General features: G+C 43.8%; 1 protein-coding gene across 16 annotated transcripts in view; it reads left to right on the forward strand.

Moving 5' to 3' along the window:
• UIMC1 (ubiquitin interaction motif containing 1) overlaps positions 1-26,526 on the forward strand; it is a 380,703-nt gene that overhangs the window by 76,914 nt on the left and 277,263 nt on the right. For 15 of the 16 annotated variants that reach the window (XM_069244540.1, XM_069244534.1, XM_069244544.1 and 12 more), the window contains one exon: positions 2,031-2,201. In XM_069244540.1, the coding sequence (XP_069100641.1) occupies positions 2,037-2,201 (165 nt within the window). In that variant the 5' untranslated portion in view covers positions 2,031-2,036. Of the gene's footprint in view, positions 1-1,613; positions 1,637-2,030; positions 2,202-26,526 lie in introns of those variants that run through there. The other variant, XM_069244541.1, reaches the window with a different exon arrangement.

Below are 26,526 nucleotides of genomic sequence, written 5' to 3' on the forward strand. Positions count from 1 at the left end.
CAGTGACCTAATTGAGGTACATGCTTTGAGGATTCATGTTTCTTAATTCTTACCAAGAAACTGGAATGCAATCTTTTATGGGGGTCTTAGGATGCGTTTGTTCAGTAGGCTCCTGCTGTGCAAATTAGCTTTTTTAAAGTATTTGTTGCTGCCATAATCCTGTTCCTTCAAGAAACAGAAATTTAGGGAGTTTGGTCATAAAAATTGGTCTATATCTCAACACTGTGATTTTGATTACAATTCTGATCAATCTTTGCAGTAATTAGTGTTCAACATAGGTGAAATATAAATATTTATAAACACCACCTTTTTAGGTACAGCTTGCAAACTCTTTTCAACCTGTTGTAAGTATTCTGTGGGCTTTTAACCATGCCCATCACTTTCACTCGTTTGTGGGTTTACCTTTCAAAAATCCCTGGATGTCATTGGTAATTGCTTTACGTTCGTCTTGCCTTCGGGTGGTTTTGTAACTGCCTTGCAGAATGACCCCATTACATGGGCACGATTGCCGATATACTTCAGCGTGGGCAAACTGTTTTTCTTTTGCGTCTCCCCTTCATACTTCATGGCGCTCACAGCGCAAACTTCATTGACAATACTGAAGCACTGGTCACATTGTTCACATTGTTACCTAATCTGACTTATTTCTTTTGGCTCTCCCCTTCATACTGCATAGCTCTTGATAAATACTTTATGTAAAGAACAGAAATCCTTAAAGTGGCTCTCCCGACACAGCTGCAGACAGGCCATTAATTTGAGAAAACATTTTTGCTCATAACTCAGCCTGGTCCTAGGACAATGGGGCCACCGCAAAAACGTTCACAACAACATGCTCTTCCTGTCCACATCATCTCTGGGTCCCCAAACTGGGTTAGTTGGGACCCACAAATAATAACCCCTCCCACCATTCAGGGTCTGTTTAAGATCTCTCATGGCTTGAATTTTATAGCAGGGACTAGTTTGTGTTTTAAGGGCCCTGTTTGTAATATTATTGCAGTAAGCTTGTTAGTTCAGAAAATGTATAAGGCACTATGCCCTCTAGGGGCTAAATATATGGTTACAGTGCATTATTTTCTGCCATTGTCTTTATGTGGTTATGCCCTTTAGGGGCTAACTATAGGGTTACATGACCATGTTTCTTAAAAATGCTGTTTTCCTTGTGGTGTCCGCTAGGGGCTCTTCTGAGCATTACAGTCTAATGCCCAAAGTTTCTCTGATGAAGGTTTTTATTGCGTTTACATGATAAATGTATATGTTTTAGTACTCTCTCCTTTTTGCAGTTATGACCATGATTTAGGCCAGCCTAACACCCTTATTACAATATGACTGTTTGAACACTCTTGATATATTTGGTGACCCTTCTAGTCTATTTCTCTCTATACTCCTCCGTGGCTGTCTTGTGCCTTTTTTTGGGGGTGGGGGTGAGTGGGGGGTGAGTTTTAACCAGCCAGCAACTATGATGATGGGGTGGTAAAAGTGGTATTCTATTGGATTTAACATGGCAGATTAAAATGAGGATGCTAAATGGCAACATTTTCATTTTTTGGCTGCAGATAGAGGAAGAAGGTAAATGGAAGTGCTTTAGTTATATGCAGAGACACTGGAACTATGTGGCAGTAAAATACAAAATTTTGAGGTAGGGTTGATCAATTAATGTGTCTAGAAAAGTCCAGTTACAAATTTACAATGCCAATAGTTCTAACTCAAGCAAATGCGAGACCTATTGCATTGCACATGGTTGTTATATTTTATTGTGTGGACAAGGATGAAGTCCTCTGAATAAGCATACAATTTAGATTTAGAAGCTGCTTACAATCTGTATGAATGTCCTCTTTCTGCATTTGTGCCTGTGAGCATCAAAATCTGCTCCCAGAGGCTATTCCTAATAAAATGAACTTGCCCAAGAGGAATTAGAAACAGTCGTCAACAGCTATTTAACCTCAGCTACACCAAGTTGAATTGTGAACCTGTGGCAGGTATTGATGGTTTTTGACAGCTTGCTAATATAGCTTGTCTGTTTTTTTCTACAGTGAAGAATGCCATTGAAGAGGAGGAAGCTGGACACAGAGGCCACAGGCTCTAATGAGAGGACCAAGGAAGAGGATGAGAATGACAGCCAAGAACACAGGAGTTCATGGCTGTCCAAGAAAAAGAGACATTTTTCAAAGGCTTTTATTGTCATATCTGATAGTGATGAAGAGGTGAGTGACAGCAGTCTTTGTCAGCATAAAAATAAAGTTGTGATACCACTTGCTTATGCTTTACAATACTAGCACATGAGTAGATCTCTGTTAACAGTCCCCCTAAAAATGGCAAGGTTTGACCTTTTAGCATGATGCTCTTGCTTTGATAATGCAGTCTGGTTTGTCTCAAAGAGGTGTAATTATGGGGAGAGAATACGTGAGCCTTCGGTCGTAAGTTTTTTGCATCGTACTACGTTTTCTGACTATAAGTAGACTGGTCGCCAGAAGACCACTTTTACATGGCTAAAACACCCCTCTAGAGGAACCTACATTTCATTCTACTGGCCTTGCATCAACAATTTCACGTTTGGAGAGGACTAGTCCCTGCTTTCTTAGCTTCATCTCCAGCCTCGGGTTGGAGATGGAGTGATATGATGTCTAGCTGCTTTGAAGAAACATCTTAATTGCCACTGGTCTATTTCTGACAGATGCTTAGATTTAAAACACAGTAGAAATTTTTGGGAAGCTAACATAAACTTGTTTATTTAAGGTGTACACTAACAAAGGTTTTGTGGTATTTTTGAAATGTCACTATGGGATTTGCATTCTGTCATTCAGTCGAAGGGGTATTGTTTTCTTTTATTCCTGCTGGTTCCCGTATGCGATGTCTAACACTGATGCTGTAGTCATGTGTATTTCGGGTAATTTTGTGGCAGAGTTGCAGATGGCTCTGGGAGAAGCCTTATCCCCTGCTGCTCTAAAGTGAATCACAGCCCAAGAGAGTAGAATGAGGAGTTTGGAAGCAGGTGTAGCTTCTGCTAAGTCCTCTGGGAAGGAGAGGTGACAAATAATATGCTTGACTGTGATTTGTTCATCAGGGAGGGATGTTTGTTTGAGAGCCTAGTAGGACGTGAAAAGGCTGTAGGTTCTGCAGATATCATTCTGCTTTTCTGCCTCTATTCTATGACTCTGTGAGCTTCCCACTGGTGATCCTGCATGAGAAAGTGGCCACATTAAATACTGAAAGGGGGTTATTAGAAACTGAAAATATAATATTAGGCTGTCTCTGCCTGAGTTTTGTTAACATGTAGTGGGCTTGCAGCCCACCCATAGCTTACCATTTATTAGCTATAATGTCGCTCCCATTTGCTTTGCTACCATTTGTTACAGTCTGCAGGTGTTATATCCTCTTAATGTGTGTAGCCCTCCCCTGTAGCATGGACCAGGTACTTTTGTCTATCCACTGCTCCAGTTTCAGAAGCTCATTTTTTTGTACCCAAGCATTCTATATGAGTACTTGTGTTTTCAGTCAATCTCCTATATACCTGTAGTTTCCAGTCCCTCCCACCCACCCCCTTCCATGTTGCATCTTTTCCCTCCCCCACCCCTTTTCTGAACTGTACTCCACTGCACTGTACACCCCTGCAATCAGCAGCACTTCAATCTACGTCACTGCATTTTCCTCTCTGCACTCTACACCACTGCAATCTGCTCTGCACCACTGTACTATACTCTGCTCTGCACCACTCTTCGCCACTGTACTCTGCCACTCTACACCATGCCACTGAACTGTCACTCCGCTCTGCATCAATACCCAATGCCACTGCACTCTGTACCACTTGACTCTTCTCTGCGACACTCTACGCCACTGTACTCTAATGTATTGTACTCTGCACCTCTCCATGCCACTGTGCTGTACACCGCTGCACTGTACGCCACTGTACTGAAGTCTGCACCACTTTACTCTACACCACTGCATTCTACACTCCTCTTACTCTGCACGCTACTCTACGACACTGCATTCTACACCATTGCACTTTACTCTACACCACTCTGCTCTGTGGCACTGCACTTTGCTTTGCACCGTTGCACTGCCATCTGTGCCACAACCCTCTATGCCACTCTACACCATTACACTGTACGGCACTCAACCCTGCACCACTCTACACTGCCCCACTGCACTCTACGCCAATCCACTCTAAGCCTCCATGCCACACCACTCCACACAGTCACTCACTCTATTCTATGCCACTCCACTCCACACAGTGCCACTTGACCCCACTCCACAGTACCACTTTTCGCCACTTCACTTTAGTCCACGCCACTCTATGCCACTCTGCTCCACTCTATGCCACTCTGCTCCTCTGCACACTACACCACTTCACTATACTCTACGGCAGTCCACGCAACTCTACGCCACTTGCCTCGAAGCCACTCCACACTACGCGACTCCACTTTCTGCCGCTTCTCCTCACTTCATCTCACTCCACTCTACTGCACTCCGTCCTGCTGTATAGCATTGCTAAGAGTCATTGGCAAAGCCAATAGCTCTTGTATAGGCAAAACCTATTGGTTTCGCCAATGCTTGTCTTAACATTACTCTGAAATCTATGCTCCCGTTTTTTGTGCATCAGCGGAATTTCACATTTACGCCAATAGGGTTCTTGCCACATATTGTTATCCTTATGCTGTGTATGGACCATGGCACTACTGACTCTGCTTTGCATTGGGTTGATCCTTACAATGGTATTTGAAAGCAGCATGGCCTGTGCTCCTCCCTAACCAAAGCGTTTGTCCTGGCTCATATTGTGATTTGATGAGTTATTCAGACATTCAGCTATTGTGATTAATCCATGTCGATGGCCCTCTGGTCAGGACACAGAAGCTTGGAAAATTGGGCTCTGCCTTATTGAGTCTTTGAACATACCAAGCTGCCCACTCTATCCTGTGAGTGATGCGTAAACTTACCCATTTATTTCTTGGCCCAGATCCATGCATGTGTGAGTTGTAGTCTTTATTTCAGTTGAAGTCGACTCTTATGCACCTCATGATAATGATTGGTAAAAAAGATTTTCCAAAGCTTGAGAAAGAGCTCCTAAATTACCTTCTTTAGCCAAGTGCATTCTTCTGCATTACATAAGCCAGTGTCCCAAACAACATCACTACCTGTGCCTTTAGAAACAATACTTCAGGTAGTAATCCTACGCCTCAGGCCTTATCTGGGTATTCTTGCAGTCCGCCCTAATCATGGAACCACCTTATCCAATTCTCTTTGACATTGCCTTGCAAGAAGCAGAGATATACTAACTTGGGTACTGATGATCCCAGTACAGCAATATTTATGATTGGTGCCTGAAACTTTGTTCTTTTCATATTGGTTTGCTCCATCCAGTCTCTGCCAATCTGAGCCCACATTTACTTCCTGCAGTCAAAAACATTATAGTTTCCATGGCCAGATCTCCTTTTGCATCAAGAGCCTGATCATCACCTCCACTTAGTTTGCCTTGACACCCCACTTCAAGTGGAGTTGCCTGTGTTGGGAAATCTAGCACAAATGTCAGCTTTTATCTGAGGCAAAGAAGTATCAATGTCATCTTCTCGGTAGTGCCACCTAATGTTATTGCACAACCAGTGTCACGTACCACTTAATTTGGAGGCACATGCATCTCTTTTGCCAGAATTTAAATATCACCACTGATTCCTGTGTCAGCTGTGTTGCGTGGATGTCTGTCCTATACAGTTCTTCCTGTTAACAATTCGGCCACCTTTGTTTTAGTCACAAAATAAGGAGGAAGTGGGCTATAGAGCCCGCTTCCCAAAAGTGTACAGGTTGACCACTTTGAGAGCCTCTTCATCATCCATAAAGGAGGAGTTAGGCTTTGCTCAGTTCTGGAACTGTATTATTTGAAGCTGTGCATTCTTTTCCAGAAGTTCAAGATACAAATTCTAGATAAAATGTTAGCTGTCATTCAGTCCAGAGTCTGGCTGTGCTTTGTGGACCAGAAGGATGCATACTTCAGGTTCCCTTCTAAGTAGGCCCTTTGACTGGTCCTTAGGTGTGTGGTGGGCTTTGAGCTCTACCAGTGCAAAATGCTGGCATTTGGTATCAGTGCAGCTCCACGTTATTAAAAATGTGGCTTCTGTAGCATGCTTTCTTCATCTCCTACCCATGCATAACATCTTTCAGTAAGAGCACCATACAAATATAATCTCTAAGATGCTTGGACGTCCTACCAGGATCCTTTACAATTTTGAGGTCTTAGCTCCAATTTATCCCTGATTCCAACCTGAAAAATGTAATTAACTGGGGTTGTCAAAGGCATACTCGCCTGGCCCTCTATCAGAGAGACAGTCCAAATCCTTCTCATTACACCCACCTCTTTTTGAACACTGATATGGAGGACCAACTTTCACCTAACACACTGCAGGTTTTGATTACCATAGATTAATAATTAGAGTACAGTTGGTCTCTAGACTGCTAGTAGACCTGTGTGAATAGCCTACTTTCTGGGCATGTGCATCCTAGCCTAGAACATTGCAGGTATCATAACCCAAAGAGGAGGCTCTATGCCTATGCAGTGGATGAGAAATAATCCAGATAGTTGTTGACACATTTTTTAAGGTATGCGTTTACCTAGATATAAGAGAATTTTGCATAGGGAACTGGCTGATGCTTGACCAGTTTAATAAAGTATATAAAAGTGATGGCTGGAATGCTTGAATTAATCTTAGCCACTGATAGTAACTCGGGCTGCTTTCCAGTTGTAGGAGGCTGGACTGGCTTGTAGTGGGTACCAAGGGGTACTTACACCTTGCACCAGGCCCAGGTATCCCTTATTAGTGTAGAGGGGTGTCTAGCAGCTTAGGCTGATAGAAAAGGTAGCTTAGAAGAGCAGCTTAGGCTGAACTAGGAGACGAGTGAAGCTCCTACCGTACCACTAGTGTCATATGCACAGTACCATAAGAAAACACAATACACAGATATACTAAAAATAAAGGTACTTTATTTTTATGACAATATGCCAAAAGTATCTCAGTGAGTACCCCCAGTATGAGGATAGCAAATATACACAAGATATATGTACACAATACCAAAATATGCAGTAATAGCAATAGAAAACGGTGCTCCTGGAACCCCAATACCCTGGGTACCTCAGTACCATATACTAGGGAATTATAAGGGTGTTCCAGTATGCCAGTGTAAATTGGTGAAATTGGTCACTAGCCTGTTAGTGACAATTTGGAAAGAAATGAGAGAGCATAACCACTGTGGTTCTGGATAGCAGAGCCTCAGTGAGACAGTTAGTCATAACACAGGTAACACATACAGGGCACACTTATGAGCACTGGGGCCCTGGCTGGCAGGGTCCCAGTGACACATACAACTAAAACAACATATATACAGTGAAATATGGGGGTAACATGCCAGGCAAGATGGTACTTTCCTACACAACCCCCCCACCCCCCAAACGAAGGACAATAAGACTAGCCATGACCTGATGAGTCTTCATTGTCTAAGTGGAAATATCTGGAGAGTCCATCTGCATTGGAGTGGGTACTCCCAGGTCTATGTTCCACTGTATAGTCCATCCCCTGTAGAGATATGGACCACCTCAATAATATAGGGTTTTCACCTTTCATTTGTTTTAGCCAAAGTAGAGGTTTGTGGTCTGTCTAAACAATGAAGTGAGTGCCAAACAGGTATGGCCTCAACTTCTTCAGTGCCCAGACCACAGCAAAGGCCTCCCTCTCTATGGCAGACGAATGCTTTTCTCTAGGGGTCAACCTCCTGCTGATAAAAGCAACAGGTTGATCCTGGCCCTCAGAATTAAGTTGTGATAAGACTCCCCCCCTACCCCTAATTCAGATGCATCAGTTTGGACAATGAATTTTTGGGAGTAACAGGGGCTTTTCAGGACAGGTGCAGAGCACATGGCCTGCTTCAGCTCCTCAAAAGCTTTCTGACAGCTAGCTGTCCATAATACCTTTTTAGGCATTTTCTTAGATGTGAGGTCATCAAGAGGGGCTGCAATGGAGCCATAGTTCTTTATGAACCTCCTGTAATACCCAGTGAGGCCTAAGAAGGCTCTCACCTGGGTCTGAGTTGTAGGGGGAACCCAATCTATAATAGTTTGGATTTTCCCCTGAAGTGGTGCAATCTGTTCTCCACCTACCAGGTGTCCCAGATAAACCACTTTGCCCTGCCCTATCTGGCACTTTGAAGCCTTGATAGTGAGGCCTGCCTTTTGCAGGGCCTCCAAAACTTTCCATAGGTGGACCAGGTGATCATCCCAGCTGGAGCTAAAGACAGCTATATCATCTAGATATGCTGCACTAAAAGCCTCCAGACCTTGCAGGACTGTATTCACCAACCTCTGAAAAGTGGCAGGTGCATTTTTCAACCCAAAAGGCATTACTGTGAATTGGTAGTGCCCTCCAATGGTTGAAAATGCAGTTTTTGCTTTTGCATCCTCTGATTACTTGATCTGCCAATACCCTGCAGTCAAATCAAAGGTGCTTAGATACTTGGCAGATGCCAGTGTATCTATTAGCTCATCTGCCCTGGGTATAGGGTGAGCATCAGTTTTGGTTACCTGGTTGAGACCTCTATAATCTACACAAAACCGCATTTCCTTCTTTCCATCTTTGGAATGAGGTTTTGGTACAAGTACTACAGGAGAGGCCCATGGACTTTCAGAGTGCTCAACCACTCCCAGTTCAAGCATTTTCTAAACCTCTTGTTTTATGCAGTCCCTGACATGGTCAGGCTGCCTATAGATCTTACCTTTGACAGGCAAGCTGTCTCCAGTATCTATAGTGTGCTCACACCAGGAAGTGGTGCCTGGCACAGTAGAAAAGAGTTCAGAAAACTGACCCAGGAGATTTATGCAATGGTCATTCTGCTCAGCAGCAAGACAATCTGCCAAAACTACACCTTCCACTAGAGCATCTTGTTCTGTGGAAGAGAAGAGATCAGGGAGAGGGTCACTCTCTTCTGCCTGTCCTTCATCTGTTGCCATGAGCAGGGTGAGATCAGCCCTGTCATAGTAGGGTTTAAGGCGATTGACATGGAGCACCCTAATGGGACTCCTGGCAGTGCCTAAGTCAACTAAGTAGGTGACTTCACCCTTTTTCTCAACAATAATGTGGGGTCCACTCCATTTGTCTTGGAGCGCTCTTGGGGCCACAGGCTCCAAGACCCACACTTTCTGCCCTGGTTGGTACTGAACCAGCACAGCCTTCTGATCATGCCATTGCTTTTGGAGCTCTTTGCTGGCCTGAAGGTTTTTGCGGCCCTTTTTCATGTACTCAGCCATCCTAGATCTTAGGCCAAGTACATAGTCCACTATGTCTTGCTTAGGAGCTTTTAAAGGTTGTTCCCAACCATCCTTAACAAGTGTTAGAGGACCTCTCATAGGGTGTCCAAATAGGAGTTCAAAGGGGCTGAAGCCCACTCCTTTTTGGGGTACCTCCCTGTAAGCAAAAAGGAGGCAAGGTAACAGGATATGCCATCTCCTGCGGAGTTTTTCAGGGAGTCCCATTATCATACCTTTGAGAGTTTTATTAAACCTCTCAACCAGTCCATTTGTTTGTGGATGATAGGGTGTGGTGAACTTGTATGTCACACCACATTCCTTCCACATGGCCTCTAAGTAAGCAGACATGAAATTGCTTCCCCTGTCTGATACCACCTCTTTTGGGAAGCCCACCCTGGAAAAGATTCCCAGGAGGGCCTTTGCCACTGCATGAGCTGTAGTGGTCCTTAGAGGAATTGCTTCAGGATATCTGGTGGCATGGTCCACTACCACCAAGATAAACCTATTGCCTGAAGCAGTAGGAGGGTCAAGGGGGTCAACTATGTCAACCCCTACCCTTTCAAAGGGAACCCCAACCACAGGCAGTGGAATAAGGGGTGCCTTTTGAGTGCCACCTGTTTTGCCACTGGCTTGACAGGTTTCACAGGACTTACAAAATTCCTTTGTGTCCTCTGACATTCTAGGCCAATGAAACAAGGGGACAAGCCTGTCCCAAGTTTTCATTTGCCCCAAATGTCCAGCTAAGGGAATGTCGTGGGCTAGAGTTAGGAGGAACTTTCTGTATTCCTGAGGAATCACCAGTCTCCTGGCAGCTCCAGGTTTTGGATCCCTTGCTTCAGTATACAAAAGGTTGTCCTCCCAGTAAACTCTGTGAGAGTCACTGACATCCCCATTTGCTTGTTTGACAGCTTGCTGTCTTAGACCCTCTAGTGTGGGACAGGTATGCTGTGCCACACTCAGCTCCTCCCTGGCAGGCCCCCCTTCACCCAAAAGCTCAGCAGTGTCTGCTTACAGCTCCTCTGGTGTAGGTTCTGCACAGGGTGGAAATTCTTCTTCCTCAGAAGTTGAATCCACTGTAGAGGGAGGGATAGTAGGTTGTGTTTTACCTTTACTAACCCTAGCTTTAGGGAGCACTTGGTCCATTCTTCCAGGATCCAAGTCACCCTGTCCTTTTTGCTTTTTGGCCTGAGCCCTGGTTAAAGCAAAAATATGCCCAGGTATGCCCAGCATTGCTGCATGAGCCTCCAACTCCACTTCTGCCCAAGCTGATGTCTCTAAATTGTTCCCTAGTAGACAGTCTACAGGTAAATCTGAGGCAACCACAACTTTCTTTGGACCAGTAACCCCCCCCCCCCCCAGTTGAGATTCACAACAGCCATGGGTTGGCTAAGAGTGTTGTTATGAGCATCAGTCATTTGGTACTGGTGACCAAGTAGGTGTTGTTCAGGGTGGACCAGTTTCTCTATTACCATGGTAACACTGGCACCTGTGTCCCTGTAGGCCTGAACCTCAACACCATTTATTAGGGGTAGTTGCTTGTACTTATCCATGTTAATGGGACAAGCAACCAAGGTGGCTAAATCAATAGCCCCCTCAGAAACTAACACAGCCTCTGTGGTCTCCCTAACAAGACCAACCCCAACTAAATTACCAAAAGTGAGCCCAGCTACTCCCTTGGATTGGCTATTAGTAGGTTTGCTCCCACCACCACTGCTATTACTGGGGGCACTAGGTGTAGCAGCAGGGGTTGTAGTGGTAGGAGGCTTAGTGCTTTTCTTTGGACAACTGGGATCTGTTGTCCAATGGCCTTTTATTTTACATAAATAGCACCATAGTTTCTTTTCTTTGTTTTTATTTGAAGAGTATTTGGGCCCACCATCCCCACCAGAGTGTTTTTGTGGGCCTGATGAAGACTCATTTTTAGATTTGTCCCCACCCTTGTCAGAAGACTTACCATCCTTCTTCTTGCCATCCTTGTCACCCCCTGTATGAACTTTTCTGTTTTCCCTTGTTCTGACACATTTGTCTGCCTTCTTTCCCAATTCTTGGGGAGAGGTCAGATCAGAGTCTACCAGGTACTGGTGTAACAGATCAGACACACAATTATTAAGAATATGCTCTCTCAGGATTAAGTTATACAGGCTTTCATAGTCAGAATCTTTACTGCCATGTAACCACCCATCCAAGGCCTTCACTGAATGGTCAACAAAGTCTACGCAGTCTTGTGAAGACTCCTTTTTGGTTTCTCTGAACTTCATCCTGTACTGTTCAGTGGTTAAGCCATAACCATCTAGGAGTGCATTCTTAAGAACTGTAAAATTATTGGCATCACCTTCTTTAACAGTAAGGAGCCTATCCCTACCCTTTCCACTGAAAGATAGCCATAGGATAGCAGCCCACTGCCTTTGAGGGACCTCCTGTACAACACAGGCCCTCTCAAGTGCAGCAAACCACTTGTTAATGTCATCCCCCTCCTTGTAAGGGGGAACTACCTTGTGCAGATTCCTAGAATCATGCTCTTTTGCAGGATGACTATTTGGAATACTGCTGCTGCCACCATGGGGTCCAAACCCCAACCTCTGTCTTTCTTTTTCTAAGTCAAATGCTTCCCTGTCTAGATCCAGCTGTTGCTTTTTAAGCTTCAGCCTGGACTCTTCCACTCTCAATCTATTGAGTTCCCTTTCTAACATTCTGTCTTCAGGGATGGTGGGTTGGGCATGCTTTGACACAGAAGAATGGTGTTAATGAACAGAGGGAGACCTGTCCCTAACAGATGGCACTCTAACATTCTGGCCTACAGAAGTAACACTCCTACTGTGATGTGAAGTCACATTAGTACCAGCCATGCTAGGTGGCTTGCTAGGGGGCTTGCTAGGGGGCAGGCTGGGAAGGTTCCCTTCTAACTCCTTTACTAGGGGTGCCCCAGAATCAGAGTGGGAACCATCAGCTAATCTCTCAACAGAAGTGCCAACTAAGGTCTTATCTTGTTTAATGAGCATGTTAACTAACAGTTCTCTAGAGGGGTTCTTCCCTACCCCTAAACCTCTTTCAATGCAGAGACTCCTAGCTCCTTTCCAGCTAAGGTGATCATAAGCAAGTTTGGTCAGATCAATAGTTTGGCCTGTACCAGACATTATAGAAAAGGTTTAAGGTACAGAAAAATAAAGAAAAAGTTTCCGAACTTTTTAAAGGACAGAAAAAACTTTTAAAACTTTTAAAGAACTTTTTGGAAGTTTTAGAGGTACTTTTCAGGACTTCGCAAAGGAGTAAGAGAAGAAAAGCAAAACTTTTTGGTTAGGTGTACATACACTGAACTTGTTTTGTATATTTTTCTCTTATGAAAAGTAGAATGACAAAAGTGGTAAGTAATTGCAAGTACTTATCCCACCGCTGCACAACCAATGTAGGAGGCTGGACTGGCTTGTAGTGGGTACCAAGGGGTGCTTACACCTTGCACCAGGCCCAGGTATCCCTTATTAGTGTAGAGGGGTGTCTAGCAGCTTAGGCTGATAGAAAAGGTAGCTTAGCAGAGCAGCTTAGGCTGAACTAGGAGACGAGTGAAGCTCCTACCGTACCACTAGTGTCATATGCACAATACCATAAGAAAACACAATACACAGATATACTAAAAATAAAGGTACTTTATTTTTATGACAATATGCCAAAAGTATCTCAGTGAGTACCCTCAGTATGAGGATAGCAAATATACACAAGATATATGTACACAATACCAAAATATGCAGTAATAGCAATATAAAACAGTGCAAACAATGTATAGTCACAATAGAATACAATGGGAGCACATAGGGATAGGGGCAACACAAACCATATACTCCAGAAGTGGAATGCGAACCACGAATGGACCCCAAACCTATGTGACCTCGTAGAGGGTCGCTGGGACTGTAAGACAACAGTGAGGGTTAGAAAAATAGCCCACCCCAAGACCCTGAAAAGTGGGTGCAAAGTGCACCTAAGTTCCCCAAAGAGCACAGAAGTCGTGATAGGGGAATTCTGCAAGAAACAACAACACCAGCAATGCAACAACGATGGATTTCCTGACGAGGGTACCTGTGGAACAAGGGGACCAAGTCCAAGAGTCACAATCAAGTCGAGAGTGGGCAGATGCCCAGGAAATGCCAGCTGTGGGTGCAATGAAGCTGCTACCGGATGGTAGAAGCTGTGGATTCTGCAAGGACGACAAGGGCTAGAAACTTCCCCTTTGGAGAATGGATGTCCCACGTCGTGAAGAGTCGTGCAGAAGTGTTTCCGTGCAGAAAGACCGCAAACAAGCCTTGCTAGGAGCAAGGGTCGCGGTTAGGGTTTTTGGATGCTGCTGTGGCCCAGGATGGACCAGGATGTCGCCGATTGCGTGAGGAGACAGAGGGGGTGCCCAGCAAGAGAAGGAGCCCACTCAGAAGCAAGCATCACCCGCAGAAGTGCCGGAACAGGCACTACGAAGTGGAGTGAACCGGAGCTCACCCGAAGTCACGAAAGAGGGTCCCACGACGCTGGAGGACAACTCAGGAGGTCGTGCACTGCAGGTTAGAGTGCCGGGGACCCAGGCTTGGCTGTGCACAAAGGAAATCCTGGAAGAGTGCACAGGCGCCGGAGTAGCTGCAAAACACGCGGTTCCCAGCAATGCAGTCTAGCGTGGAAAGGACTTACCTCCACCAAACTTGGACTGAAGAGTCACTGGACTGTGGGAGTCACTTGGACAGAGTTGCTGAGTTCAAGGGACCTCGCTCGTCGTGCTGAGAGGAGACCCAGAGGACCGGTGATGCAGTTCTTTGGTGCCTGCGGTTGCAGGGGGAAGATTCCGTCGACCCACGGGAGATTTCTTCGGAGCTTCTAGTGCAGAGAGGAGGCAGACTACCCCCACAGCATGCACCACCAGGAAAACAGTTGAGAAGGTGGCAGGATCAGCGTTACAAGGTCGCAGTAGTCGTCTTTCCTACTTTGTTGCAGTTTTGCAGGCTTCCAGCGCGGTCAGCAGTCGATTCCGTGGCAGAAGGTGAAGAGAGAGATGCAGAGGAACTCTGATGAGCTCTTGCATTCGTTATCTAAGGAATTCCCCAAAGCAGAGACCCTAAATAGCCAGAAAAGGAGGTTTGGCTACCTAGGAGAGAGGATAGGCTAGCAACACCTGAAGGAGCCTATCAGAAGGAGACTCTGACGTCACCTGCTGGCCCTGGCCACTCAGAGCAGTCCAGTGTGCCAGCAGCACCTCTGTTTCCAAGATTGCAGAGGTCTGGAGCACACTGGAGGAGCTCTGGGCACCTCACGGGAGAGGTGCAGGTCAGGGGAGCGGTCACTCCCCTTTCCTTTGTCCAGTTTCGCGACAGAGCAGGGCTGGGGGATCCCTGAACCAGTGTAGACTGGCTTATGCAGAGATGGGCACCATCTGTGCCCATCAAAGCATTTCCAGAGGGTGGGGGAGGCTACTCCTCCCCAGCCCTGACACCTTATTCCAAAGGGAGAGGGTGTAACACCCTCTCTCTGAGGAAGTTCTTTGTTCTGCCTTCCTGGGCCAAGCCTGGCTGGACCCCAGGAGGGCAGAAACCTGTCTGAGGGGTTGGCAGCAGCAGCAGCTGCAGTGAAACCCCGGGAAAGGTAGTTTGGCAGTACCCGGGTCTGTGCTAGAGACCCGTGGCATCATGGGATTGTCTCACCAATGCCAGGATGGCACTGGGGGGGCAATTCCATGATCTTAGACATGTTACATGGCTATATTCGGAGTTACCATTGTGTAGCTATACATAGGTAGTGACCTATGTATAGTGCACGCGTGTAATGGTGTCCCCGCACTCACAAAGTCCAGGGAATTTGCCCTGAACAATGTTGGGGCACCTTGGCTAGTGCCAGGGTGCCCACACACTAACTTAGCGCCCAACCTTTACCAGGTAAAGGTTAGACATATAGGTGACTTATAAGTTACTTAAGTGCAGTGGTAAATGGCTGTGAAATAACGTGGATGTTATTTCACTCAGGCTGCAGTGGCAGGCCTGTGTAAGAATTGTCAGAGCTCCCTATGGGTGGCACAAGAAATGCTGCATCCCATAGGGATCTCCTGGAACCACAATACCCTGGGTACCTCAGTACCATATACTAGGGAATTATAAGGGTGTTTCAGTATGCCAATGTAAATTGGTGAAATTGGTCACTAGCCTGTTAGTGACAATTTGGAAAGAAATGAGAGCGCATAACCACTGAGGTTCTGAATAGCAGAGCCTCAGTGAGACAGTTAGTCATAACACAGGTAACACATACAGGGCACACTTATGAGCACTGGGGCCCTGGCTGGCAGGGTCCCAGTGACGCATACAACTAAAACAACATATATACAGTGAAATATCGGGTTAACATGCCAGGCAAGATGGTACTTTCCTACACCAGTCCATCATTATTTTGCACACAGTGTTACCTAATTTTGGAACCAGATACATTTGTCTAAGTCAGTACCGATTACTAGATATCCCAGTGATCCATGAGTGCCTCTGTCACCACAAAATCTGTACTGTAATTAGTGGGTGGGAAGCAATCCCCCTTATCTCTCTCTACATTTAAGGTGCCTTTAGGGAGTACTGGTACTCTCCCCTCTGTGGCCCTGTTTCTACTAGATATTTGGACACTAGGGACTGGTAAACTTGAACCCTGAACAAGACACATGCTACTAAAAACCTTGTCAGCTGTGGACAGCCTGAGAGGAGCTCTAGAAAGCACTTATAAGACTATTATTGAAGGGAGTGTTCTTCATTCCTTGGTGGTGGGTTTTAGACATATTTTTAAGACGATGCCAGGTGCACAGGATACTTTCCCTTAGGTGCAGTGATGCACAATAGCTTCCTATTGAAACCCCAAGAAATGTTTGCTAAAATCTATGATCTTGTTTCTGAGTAGATTTTGTACTTATCTGAACCTTAACACATTCAAGATTACTTCAGTATTGGAACTTTGATAGATGCACATGCTTGAAGCATTCCCGGTGATAGAGTTGGGAGTCCCCGGTGCCTTAGAAAAGCAGTGCCATCATAGACACAGAATCCATAGGCTGAGCCCTTTTAGTTTAGTAATATACCACAGTCCTTATTAAAAAAGGACTAGACTTATAGGTTAACCAATCAGGGCACCCCCGTTTAGAAACTTCCTGAGAGAAGCTGCATTCTTTCAGAGTATCTGAGTACTAGTGCGTATGCATAGTATTACACTGAGAGAAATAAAGGGGAGCTTCTCTGGGGAGTCAGGAGGGTTGCATGTGAATCTATGAAAAATTCCAATACTGGAGAACTACAGTTACAGGTAAGCAACATTTTCTTACTCCATTATTGGAACTTTCATAGGTTCACATACTTGAATCAGAATAGAAAGCCGTAACGAGCACATTTTTCAAATATAAAACATATCATGAGGTTGAAAACCATAACAAAGGGAAACTTAAAAGTAGTAGAGAAAATGTGCAAAAAACAGGTTAAGCGGATGGTGGGAAGACAGAAATGGCTCACCTTTATTGAAAAAGATGTCCTACTGCTGCATCTCTGAGGACTTTCGAATCCAAACAGTAGTGTTCTGTGAAAGTGTGTGCACTCTTCCAGGTTGCTGCCCAGCAGATATCTGGTAATGACACCCCCACAAACTATGCCGTGGAAATGAATATGGCTGTTGTCAAATGAGCATGTACTCTAGAGTTCAAAGGCTAACTCGCCTTTTGATGACTGAAAATGATAGCGCTGGATTTCCATCTAGAGGTGCTCTGTTTCGTTACAGGTAAACCTTTCCTTGGTGCACTGTAGGCCACAAAGAGCTGGTAGGTTTTTCGAAAACTCTTAGTTCTGCCCAAGTAGAACTTTATGCACCTCTTGAGATCCAGTGAGTTAAGAGCTTGCTCAGCTGACGTTTGAGGGTTTGGAAATAATGGATTGAGAATTACAGGCTCATTGAGATGAAAGTCCGGTGAGACTTTAGGAATTAACTTTGGGTTCGCATGTAAAATAACTCTATCCTTCCTGAACTGAAGGAATGGTTCTTGGATGGTAAGGCCTGAATTACTGTTATTCTACGTGCAGATGTGAGAGCAAGCAGAAGAGGACTGTGATATGTTACTAAATTAAAAGGCCTTGGGCCTGTAGGTTCTATGTCTATGGTGACATTGCTTTTCTAGGGTACCTGGGTACCGGGGACTCCCATCTCGACAACGGGGAATGATTCTAGCATGTAAATCTATGAAAGATTCCAATACTGGAGAACTACTTCAGGACAAATGTAACTACCTGAAACAGAAACGAACTGTCAGAAAAGTATAAAATACATTAAAAAAGTGAGAGAAAATACGTGTGGAAAAAGTAGCCGGCTGCTCGCCTGGCTTATAGTTGTATCTCTCAGAAGAGAAGATATGAGGAGAGTATAATAAGATCATCTTTACAGAATAGACAAAGGATGAGTCATGAGTCTTAAAGTGAGGAAGAGAATCCCAGCTCATGATGAATGTGTATATGGCATGTGTATGAATCCACAACACTGCCCAAATAAGTCCAAAGTCAAACGCAAACCATGCTGCTCTATATCAGCATATTTGTGTGGAGAAAATGTAGAACCGCGTCAAAGTAAATATGGGGGCGCTACGCTTGTGGTGATAGTAATGCATTAAAACACAACATGAACATCCAATGGTGAGAGCAATTTATGCCTAAAGATGCAAAAAAACACTATGAGGGTAAGAATATACAGTGTCCCCAAGATCGTGTCTCCAGATCAAGAGGGGCTAGACAGAAATACATCCACACCAATCTGTATAAAACATATGAAAACTAACCATGCCCAAAGAACGGAAAGCATGCATAACTCCCCAAACAGGGATGCTAGCTACCCAAAAACATAAATCCTGCAATCGCGAAAATATCAGACTGACAGTGGAAAGGAAAGCCACAATCGAGAATAAAACCAATAAAACTGTGAGGTATAACAGAAAAAAACAGAAAAAATTACAGGCAAATCCTGTGGCTAAGAGTTAGGACGTACCTTTGCCAACCCGTGTTCCACTGGGAATGTGTGGGACAAAACAGTTTGAGCGTAACATAGCCTTCGTCTTTGACTATGAAAGAAGCGTAGGTGCCATCTTATATGTGCATCAGAGTAATGGAAAAATTAGACGAGCTGCACTGTCGACCCCAAAGAGGGGGCACAGGCACCATCTTGGAGTTGGACTAGTGTAGGAGATACACAAATGGTTGTGGGTCCTGCAGGTATAAGCCAACATATGGAGATCATCTTGAAATGTTCAAAAAGAATGAATAGTTGACAGACAAATTCAAGAAGAAGAAAGATGCATAAGGCAGGAATACAGAATGTATTAGGACAAAGTTCATGCCAGCTGAATATACCCTATAGTATAATCCAGACATAAAACAATAAAGCACAATGGAATAAGAGCAAACCAATTACAATTGGAACAATGGAAAAGGTACATTAAAACACCTGAAAGGTTATTAAGAGAAATGCAATTCAATTAAGGTGAGAGCACCTTAGATACCTCGGTTGTAGGGGAGAAGAAGTGTCCAAAATAAGCAAAATTAGATTGAGGACTCTGAATCCAAACTGACAGTATTTAGTACGCAGAAATCCAAGGGCTCCCTCCCTTAAAAGGTCAGGAGTAAAGTGTGGTCAGGTGACACCATTCTTCGGTGGTATTGAGTCCTTGGTCATTTGATTAAAGTCTTTCCTTCCATTTGCATTTCTGAAGAAGTAGTTTAGCTTGATGATTCCCTCATCGAGGGATTATAGTCCCCATCAGACAAGCAACATGACAGAAAATTATTACCTCCAAAAGCAAGGAGGCTCCAAGTTACTGCAGCTTTCCCATTTAGCCTAGACCATTTGGAGATGGGCTGTTAGATACAACATTCAGCTGTTAGCAGGATTCCAACCGTGAATGGCCAACGACTTTGCAGATCTCCACAGGAGGAGCCAACAAGTCCATAAGGGGGACCTCCACGCGCAAGTCCTCCTACAATACTTATAGCATTGGGGACAACTGCAAATACCCAGACTTCGCCTTCAGGTTTTCCCACCCACAGTCCAAGGGCAGTGCTCTATGGATGAGGTGGTCAGAGATGTTTGCTTTCGCTTTTCCAGCACGCCACTGTTTTATGGTTCACAGACTTCGGGAGATATCTCTCATCCTCATCCTGGTGGCTCTCACAGGGGCACAACAACCATGGTTCACCACGCTCCTTGAACTGTCAGTAGTTCCCTACAAAGCACTGCTGAAAAGACGAGACAGGACCTTCTCACGCAGAAACATAGATAAATCGTCCAACAGGACCCTAGGTCCCTCAATCTTGCGATCTGGCTCCTGAAGTCCTAGAACTTAGTTATCACAATATCCTACAGCAATATATGAACATTCTCAACAAGGACTCAACTGCTCGGGCCTGTTATTCTGCTAAATGGAAAATATGTGTTCACTATTGTCATTTCAAATTAATTGATCCCTTAGCAGCCAAGGTACAAGACATTGTCTGCTACTTGTTTAATCAGCACACCTCTGGTTTAACCTTCAAATCTATTAGGCTACTCCTAGCGGCTGTACCCGCATACCTACAAAATAGGTAACACACTTCTCTATTTAGAATTCCAGTCATCAAAGCCTTCCTGGAAGGCCTTAAGAGTTATTCCTCCTCGGGTGCCACAAGCTCGCACTTGAAATCTCAATATTGTATTAACAAGACTAATGGCCCCTCCATTTGATCTCCTCCACTCTTGGCTCCCTCCTGTTTCTAGCTTGGAAGATAGCCTCCCTGGTTGCTATCACTTCGCTTGGATGTGTCATTGAACTTCAGGCGCTAACTTTAGAAGAACCTTTGTTCCAAATACATAGGGACAGGGTTGTACTTCGCACCAACCCCAAATTCCTTCCAAAGATGGTCTCGCAATTGCACCTTAAATAATCTATTGAACTACCTATCGTTTCCCCCAACCTGACTCAGTTGTAGAAAGGGTTTTGCACATGTTAGATGTAAAACGAGTTCTCATGTATTACATTGACAGGAGTAAATCATTTATGAAGACACAACAACTATGTGTTGCTTTCTCCAAACCTCACAAAGAAAGGGCAATTTTAAATAAGGCATCGCATGATGGATTGTTAAATGCATCCGAACATGCTATGCTAATGCTAAAAGAACTTTATTCATTTCTCCTAGAGCTCACTTAACTTGTTAAAAAGTAGGTTCAATGGCCTTCCTAGGAAATATACCTATAGTTGACGTATTTAAAGCAGCTACATGGTCTACACTACTTTCATTTACAAAACCTTACTGTGTCCATGTACTGGCCAGTCGACAAGCCAATGTGGGCCAAGCAGTTCTACATTCACTATGTCAGACAGCTGTAACTCCCACAGGTAGCCACCACTTATGGAGGATGACTGCTTTACAGTCTGTGCTAAGCAAGTGTATCTACAAACACACATGCCTCAAATGGAAAATGTTTCTTACCCAGTAAGCATCTGTTTGTGACATGTAGTGCTGTTGATTCACATGAAAACACCCTACTCCCCGGATGTCTGTGCTTGTTACAGTTACTTTCACTATTTCTCACAAACTCCTTTCACTTGGACATCTCTCTATACTGCTCTTTGCTTCAGGTTTCATCCTCACCTGCCATGCGGGAAAACAATTTAACAATGGTGTTGATGACCATGAGCATTACCAGCAAGAGGAGGAGCCATACTGCCTTGTGACTCTAAAGACTTTATTAGAAGAAAAACAACTTGTACACACCCGAGCCCAACACTAGATGGCAGGATTATGCTAAGCATGTGAATTTATAGCATTACTTGCCACAAACCGATTCTTACTGGGCAAGTAACATTTTCCTTTCTCTACATCTCTTCACTCCATCACAAAGCCTTTCTTGCGGTGGGACCTCAGTATTGTCCTAGCTAATATGATAAACATTATGAACTGATGCCAGACAGTGTCCTGAAGCTGACTTCATGGAAAAGAGCCTTGATAATTATGTTGACATATACAAGAGGGACCAACCTTCAATCCCCATGCAGATTTGAACCTTGGACTATTTTCCACCCATGAGAACAAAAGGTTGATTGGAGCACATATATAGCCTTTGTTCCAAACATACTGCCTGATTTTCACTTGAATGAGCAATATTTCTCCTATTCCATTTTTGCGAGCGTGTTCGAAGCCAGCAGATCAGGTCAAGAAATCTTCACACAGTGCGTATGGCAGCACCATCTTTAGATGTTCAACCATTAGGACCACGTACCACTCGAATGAGAGGTGAGGGAGCAGATGCTTGCACTCCTTTACCGCCAATAAGCCTATGTTATTACTGAATCTGAGTTGCTATGTGTTTTGTGGCTTCTATGCATTAGAACAAAGTAGGGCTCACTTTTGTCCTAAAAATGTCTGAATTCCACTTAAATGAGAAGATGCTTCTCTCACTCTTCTTTGTGCCCCCATATTACTTCTTGGCTGAAGAGGTGCTGCACAACATTGATATCAGGCATGCTGCCATATACTATATGAACAGAACAGGTTAGTTTTGTTGTGCTGACTAGCTCTTTAACTCTATTTGGGGCCTAGTTACTGGCCTGTTTGTATCCAAGATCTCTTTTCCGCAAGTGTATAAGCTTATTCCACCAGTGTGCCATCTGTGGCATTCCCCGGGCATGTTCTTGTGAGAAGGCTTTAAGTGGCAGCCATATAGGCCACCCCACATCACTTACACAAGCACCTTGCTTTTGATATTGTGTCTACAGTCGATGCACACGGCCAGGCGGTGTAGAGAAACCTTTGACCTCGTCTGTGTGCCTGCTCCATGCTGCCTTTTATTTCTCCTCTGTTCACTTTTTCTCTTGCCGTAAAAATTCCCAGTGTCTCTTCTCTTATCCAACACCTTCCTGGTTACTGTTGTGTTCTTGAAGAGGACACTGACGCTGATCAGTTTCTTTTACATCTGGAGTTTAACTCCAGAGAGCAACGGCTCCACGGAGCATCCCCTCACCAGCCTGACAGAGTAACTGACTCGGTCAGGGAATGCTCTGCAGTACCGCACATAAAGATTCTAACAATAACATTCTACAAGACATTACGTCTTACTTTAAAGGTATAGTACGACACAACAGTTACCCTTCTGCCACCGATCAGAACAACACAATGATTTGCTACATTTCAAAAGTAGTGATTGTGCTGTTTGTTTCAGGCATGTGTCAAGAGGATATGGTTGAGTAATGTGCAATGAGGCGTGCGATACCTGTAAAGCAGTTGAGAACTTTTGGTAAACATTTCTCCCTTGCCACTAGCCAGAAGTTTAGGAAAAGAGCCCCTTGGGTTAGGAGTTTCTGGGTTCCAGAAACATAACTTGATCTTATTTACATTGCATCCATATTTCTACGTATTTTTTTTGTAGTGCTATCAGTTACCTTTTTTTACATGGATATTTGGTAAGTTAGCACAACTGTGTGATGGGATCAGTACCTACTTTAACCTACTTGATTTTAAAACGATTAGCAGCCTTCATGCCCAACAAAATGAATTTATGAATAATTTCATGTGTATTGTAAACGTATTAAATTATGTGTGGTGGGGCTGGGCGTTCCCTACCGGTTCTGTTGAGGTTTTTACATCAGTGCTTTGCAGCAGTACCTATATTCAGCTCTGCGCCCTGACAGATCTGCAGCAGATTGTTCATCTTTATTCGTTTTCCCCATTTTTTGTTACTATGGCTGTGCTTTTGTTTGCTATAAGAATGTACATGACATTAAAACCTTTTAGGAACAACCTAGGTGCTGTTTTCTTCATCTGGGATGCATTTCATCACAGCTTTTTTCCGGTCTAGACGAAAGGTCTGGGCCAGAGGAGAAACCCATGATCAAACTTTAGAAAAAGTGTTCAAATCATCACCACATTGCTGGAGGCCGTGACTAAAAACGGTCCATGGGTGTAGGCTGGGAACATCAGTTATCGACCAGACAGATTGTTACAGCAATATTGAGGAACATAATTCCATCAGGTAAGTTTGTATACCTAACTCCACATATAGTTACCATGCTGATATATCTTCTCTCTTCAAGGCATGTAGATTTAGAGTTAAGAATATTAAATGCTTATCTTCCTCTGGGTTACTTACCTGTACATATTTTGTCCCTTGATATTGTTGTAACGATATTCTCGCCCATTGATATTCGGCATTTGATATTCCCTACTACAATTGGGGCTATGGTGGTGTGGTTGGTTTGCAGCAACACACCCTTCTTTGACAGCAACCTCCTAAGCTTGCAAACTCCTTAGGAAATGGCGTTGTGGAAGAAGAGAGTCTCAAGATGTTGCCCTAAACATCGTTGGTTGTGCAGTCTGACCACTTCGACAAACTCCCAATTTGGTTTATAGAGGTAATTGGATTATGTGGCTATTCACTTAATTGAACACATTGCAACATTTGAAGCTATATATTCATTTTAAAGTGAATCATTCTATTCAAAGCTCCTTTTTATTAGTAGGTTCTGTAAGTGTTAATGCCACAGGTCACCTTACATCTGACATTTACAGTGACTAGTCACTTCCTGTGATGTACACTGTTAAGCATTTTACCCTCTAACAACCCCCCCCCCCCCACACACACACACACAGACTCTTGGCTTTCAAAACTTGTTCTACATCTTTTTCCTCAGCTTGTTATCTAGGGTAGTGTACTAGTAAGAAACACTGCTCACTGCTAAAGGGGTACAAAATATTTCTGACCCCAATCATAATGTTTGCCACAGGGACCGAATGTCATTTAGATAAGATTGCATATTTTATTTTTTGGTTAGGTTTCCATACAAAATTACATATGGCATCAGCTTTAACAGTCCAGAGGCCACGTAATGCCTTAATTTTTTAGTTTGTGTGTCAAAATTATCTGTTATTTGACTTACCTATGGCCCTATAAATGTTGATCCTGTAAATGCCAGTACAAAGAGAAGGCTCCTCTCCAAACACGTACTTGCGTATCTTATTCAGTATGTGCCATGTTAGCACACAGCTACAGTGACGCTTATTGCACATATCAGAAACCTAGCAAACCATCTGCAAGTCCTATCTCCACAGTTTAACTTCAAAATTATCAGCAGTCCTGCGCCTTCTTGCCTGTGTCGATGCTCTTTAAAAGAAATAAAGGATTTCAGCTTTGGCTCTTAAACGTACTGAGTATTTGCCATTTTTGCCGTTCAATTGCAGTAAAACAAACCTAGACATTTTAGCTTGCTTAGTATAAATGGTTATTCCTTTTAAATGTGAAATTCAAGAAGTTTGCAGGAGATGACTTCACCACTGTCGTCATCTTGCCAATCAAAATCACTGTTTCCTAAATAAGTGTTGAAACGTGAATTTGTTGTCTGATTGGTGTTGGATTTAACTGCATCACACTATATTTTACCATCTAAGTATTATGTGAAGTGGATGTTGGGAAGGCTCTCTGGCGACTGGAGTCTAGGGGGCACATAAGCAGCACAAATTATTTAGACAACTGCACCATCCTACCTATTCAGCTTTTGTGGTTCAGTCTGTCTGCTCATCTCCATCCCGTCTACACCTCTCAGGTTACCACAATATTTGTGAGACCAGTAGAGGTGGTACTTATATTTTATTGTTTCACTTGCACACCACAATAATCTGCAGGCCTGCATATTGTGTACCTTACCCATGGGGAAGGATGGCTATTAGTCCATTTCCAGCCTCCGTAGACTCTTGGTTGGTGACAGGGGACTGATATACCGTTTTCTTATACCCTTGCACAACTATTGACCTTCTTTCTGAAAAGCCTTTTTCTTCTTCATAACTGGATCCTTGACCCCCCAACGTGCATTGTGTTACGTGCTGCTTGATCTGCTTATTTCAATCTCATAATCTTGAAATTAGATCACTGCTAGTTAATGATGATCTTAGTAGTTAAGAGGTTAACATCTCCATTCTGTACCTCGTTCATCCCCTTTATGCATACTGTATGCAATCATTCCAAAATACTTTTTTGTATGCAAGATTTTTTTTTTTTTGTATCTTCCTCTGTATAACTTTAGATTTTGTTTATTTATCCTGCTGCCTGAGCTTGGACTTTCCGGGGCAACACACATGCCATTTAAGTGTCATAGATTACTAGAGAATGTATGGCATTTTTCTCTGGCAGCAGCACAGATGGGAGGATTGCAGTTATTAATGTATGATAATTTTTTGTTCTAGCCTGACAGTGCTATCATAAGCGAGACATATTGCTATTGTCCTTGCATGTTTTGTATAAACAACTCCACTTATTGTTTCAACTTTTGTGATTACCAAAATGTTTTAACTTTATTTTCTTAATGGAATTTTTGGATCTTTAAAAGTGAATTTTGGTATCCTTTTTATTGATGCTGTTTTTACATAATTCACCTCTATTTAAGTTGAATCCTTTCCTTAGCCTCCACCAACAATATCCACAACTCAGTGGTACCAGTGTTGGTGACCAAGGATGGAAGGTTGAATGTGCCCTGTTTAGAGGTTATCCTGTAACTTGCAGATGCCAAACAGATCTGTGCATTATGTATTTTAATTTTGAAGTTTCCTAACAAGCATATTTTTGTCCTTTTTCTACTCCTAAAACATGGCTCGAGTGATCCACACATTCGTTCGAAAATTCCAGACTCAGTTTAGTTGCCTCTGTTTTAAAGGTGTTGCCAATCAAGTCTCTCTACTGTGAGCCTCCTTCTAGGGATTGTTTGTTTTGCTGACTGTAGAGTTGCATCCAAATGTTGCTTGTCGCCGATCCATGTTCTCGAACATGGATGATTAAAAATACTTGGAACACGTCTCTTTCTCTACCCATCAGGGCTCATTTAAATCACTCTAGCGGAAAGCTTGTAGCATATTAATTATGCCTACCCAATATTTTGGCCCCTGTTAGCAGGCAGCAACGCTCCCTCATCTCCAGTTGAATCCTTTTAGTAGTCTTTGAGGGCAGCTTGCAGACTGTTGGTTTCTGTCACTTTAGCAGTGAATACTGCTGCCTTGCATCTTGTGTGCCAAGACCTGGCAGCCACAGTGATGTGTGCACCAGCTGTGTTGTAGTTTCCCAAAGACTGCTCATTTTGGAAGAGGTAAAGCTGACAATAATGGCCAGATATGACGGTGATCATTTGGGGGCCATGTCTGGTAAGGGGGTTTTGTGTTCTTGGTCGTCAGCACGTGCATAATGCCCTAAAGAGGCCCACACCAACT

The sequence above is a fragment of the Pleurodeles waltl genome, chromosome 7, assembly GCF_031143425.1.
Source record: "Pleurodeles waltl isolate 20211129_DDA chromosome 7, aPleWal1.hap1.20221129, whole genome shotgun sequence".
NCBI lineage: Eukaryota > Metazoa > Chordata > Amphibia > Caudata > Salamandridae > Pleurodeles > Pleurodeles waltl.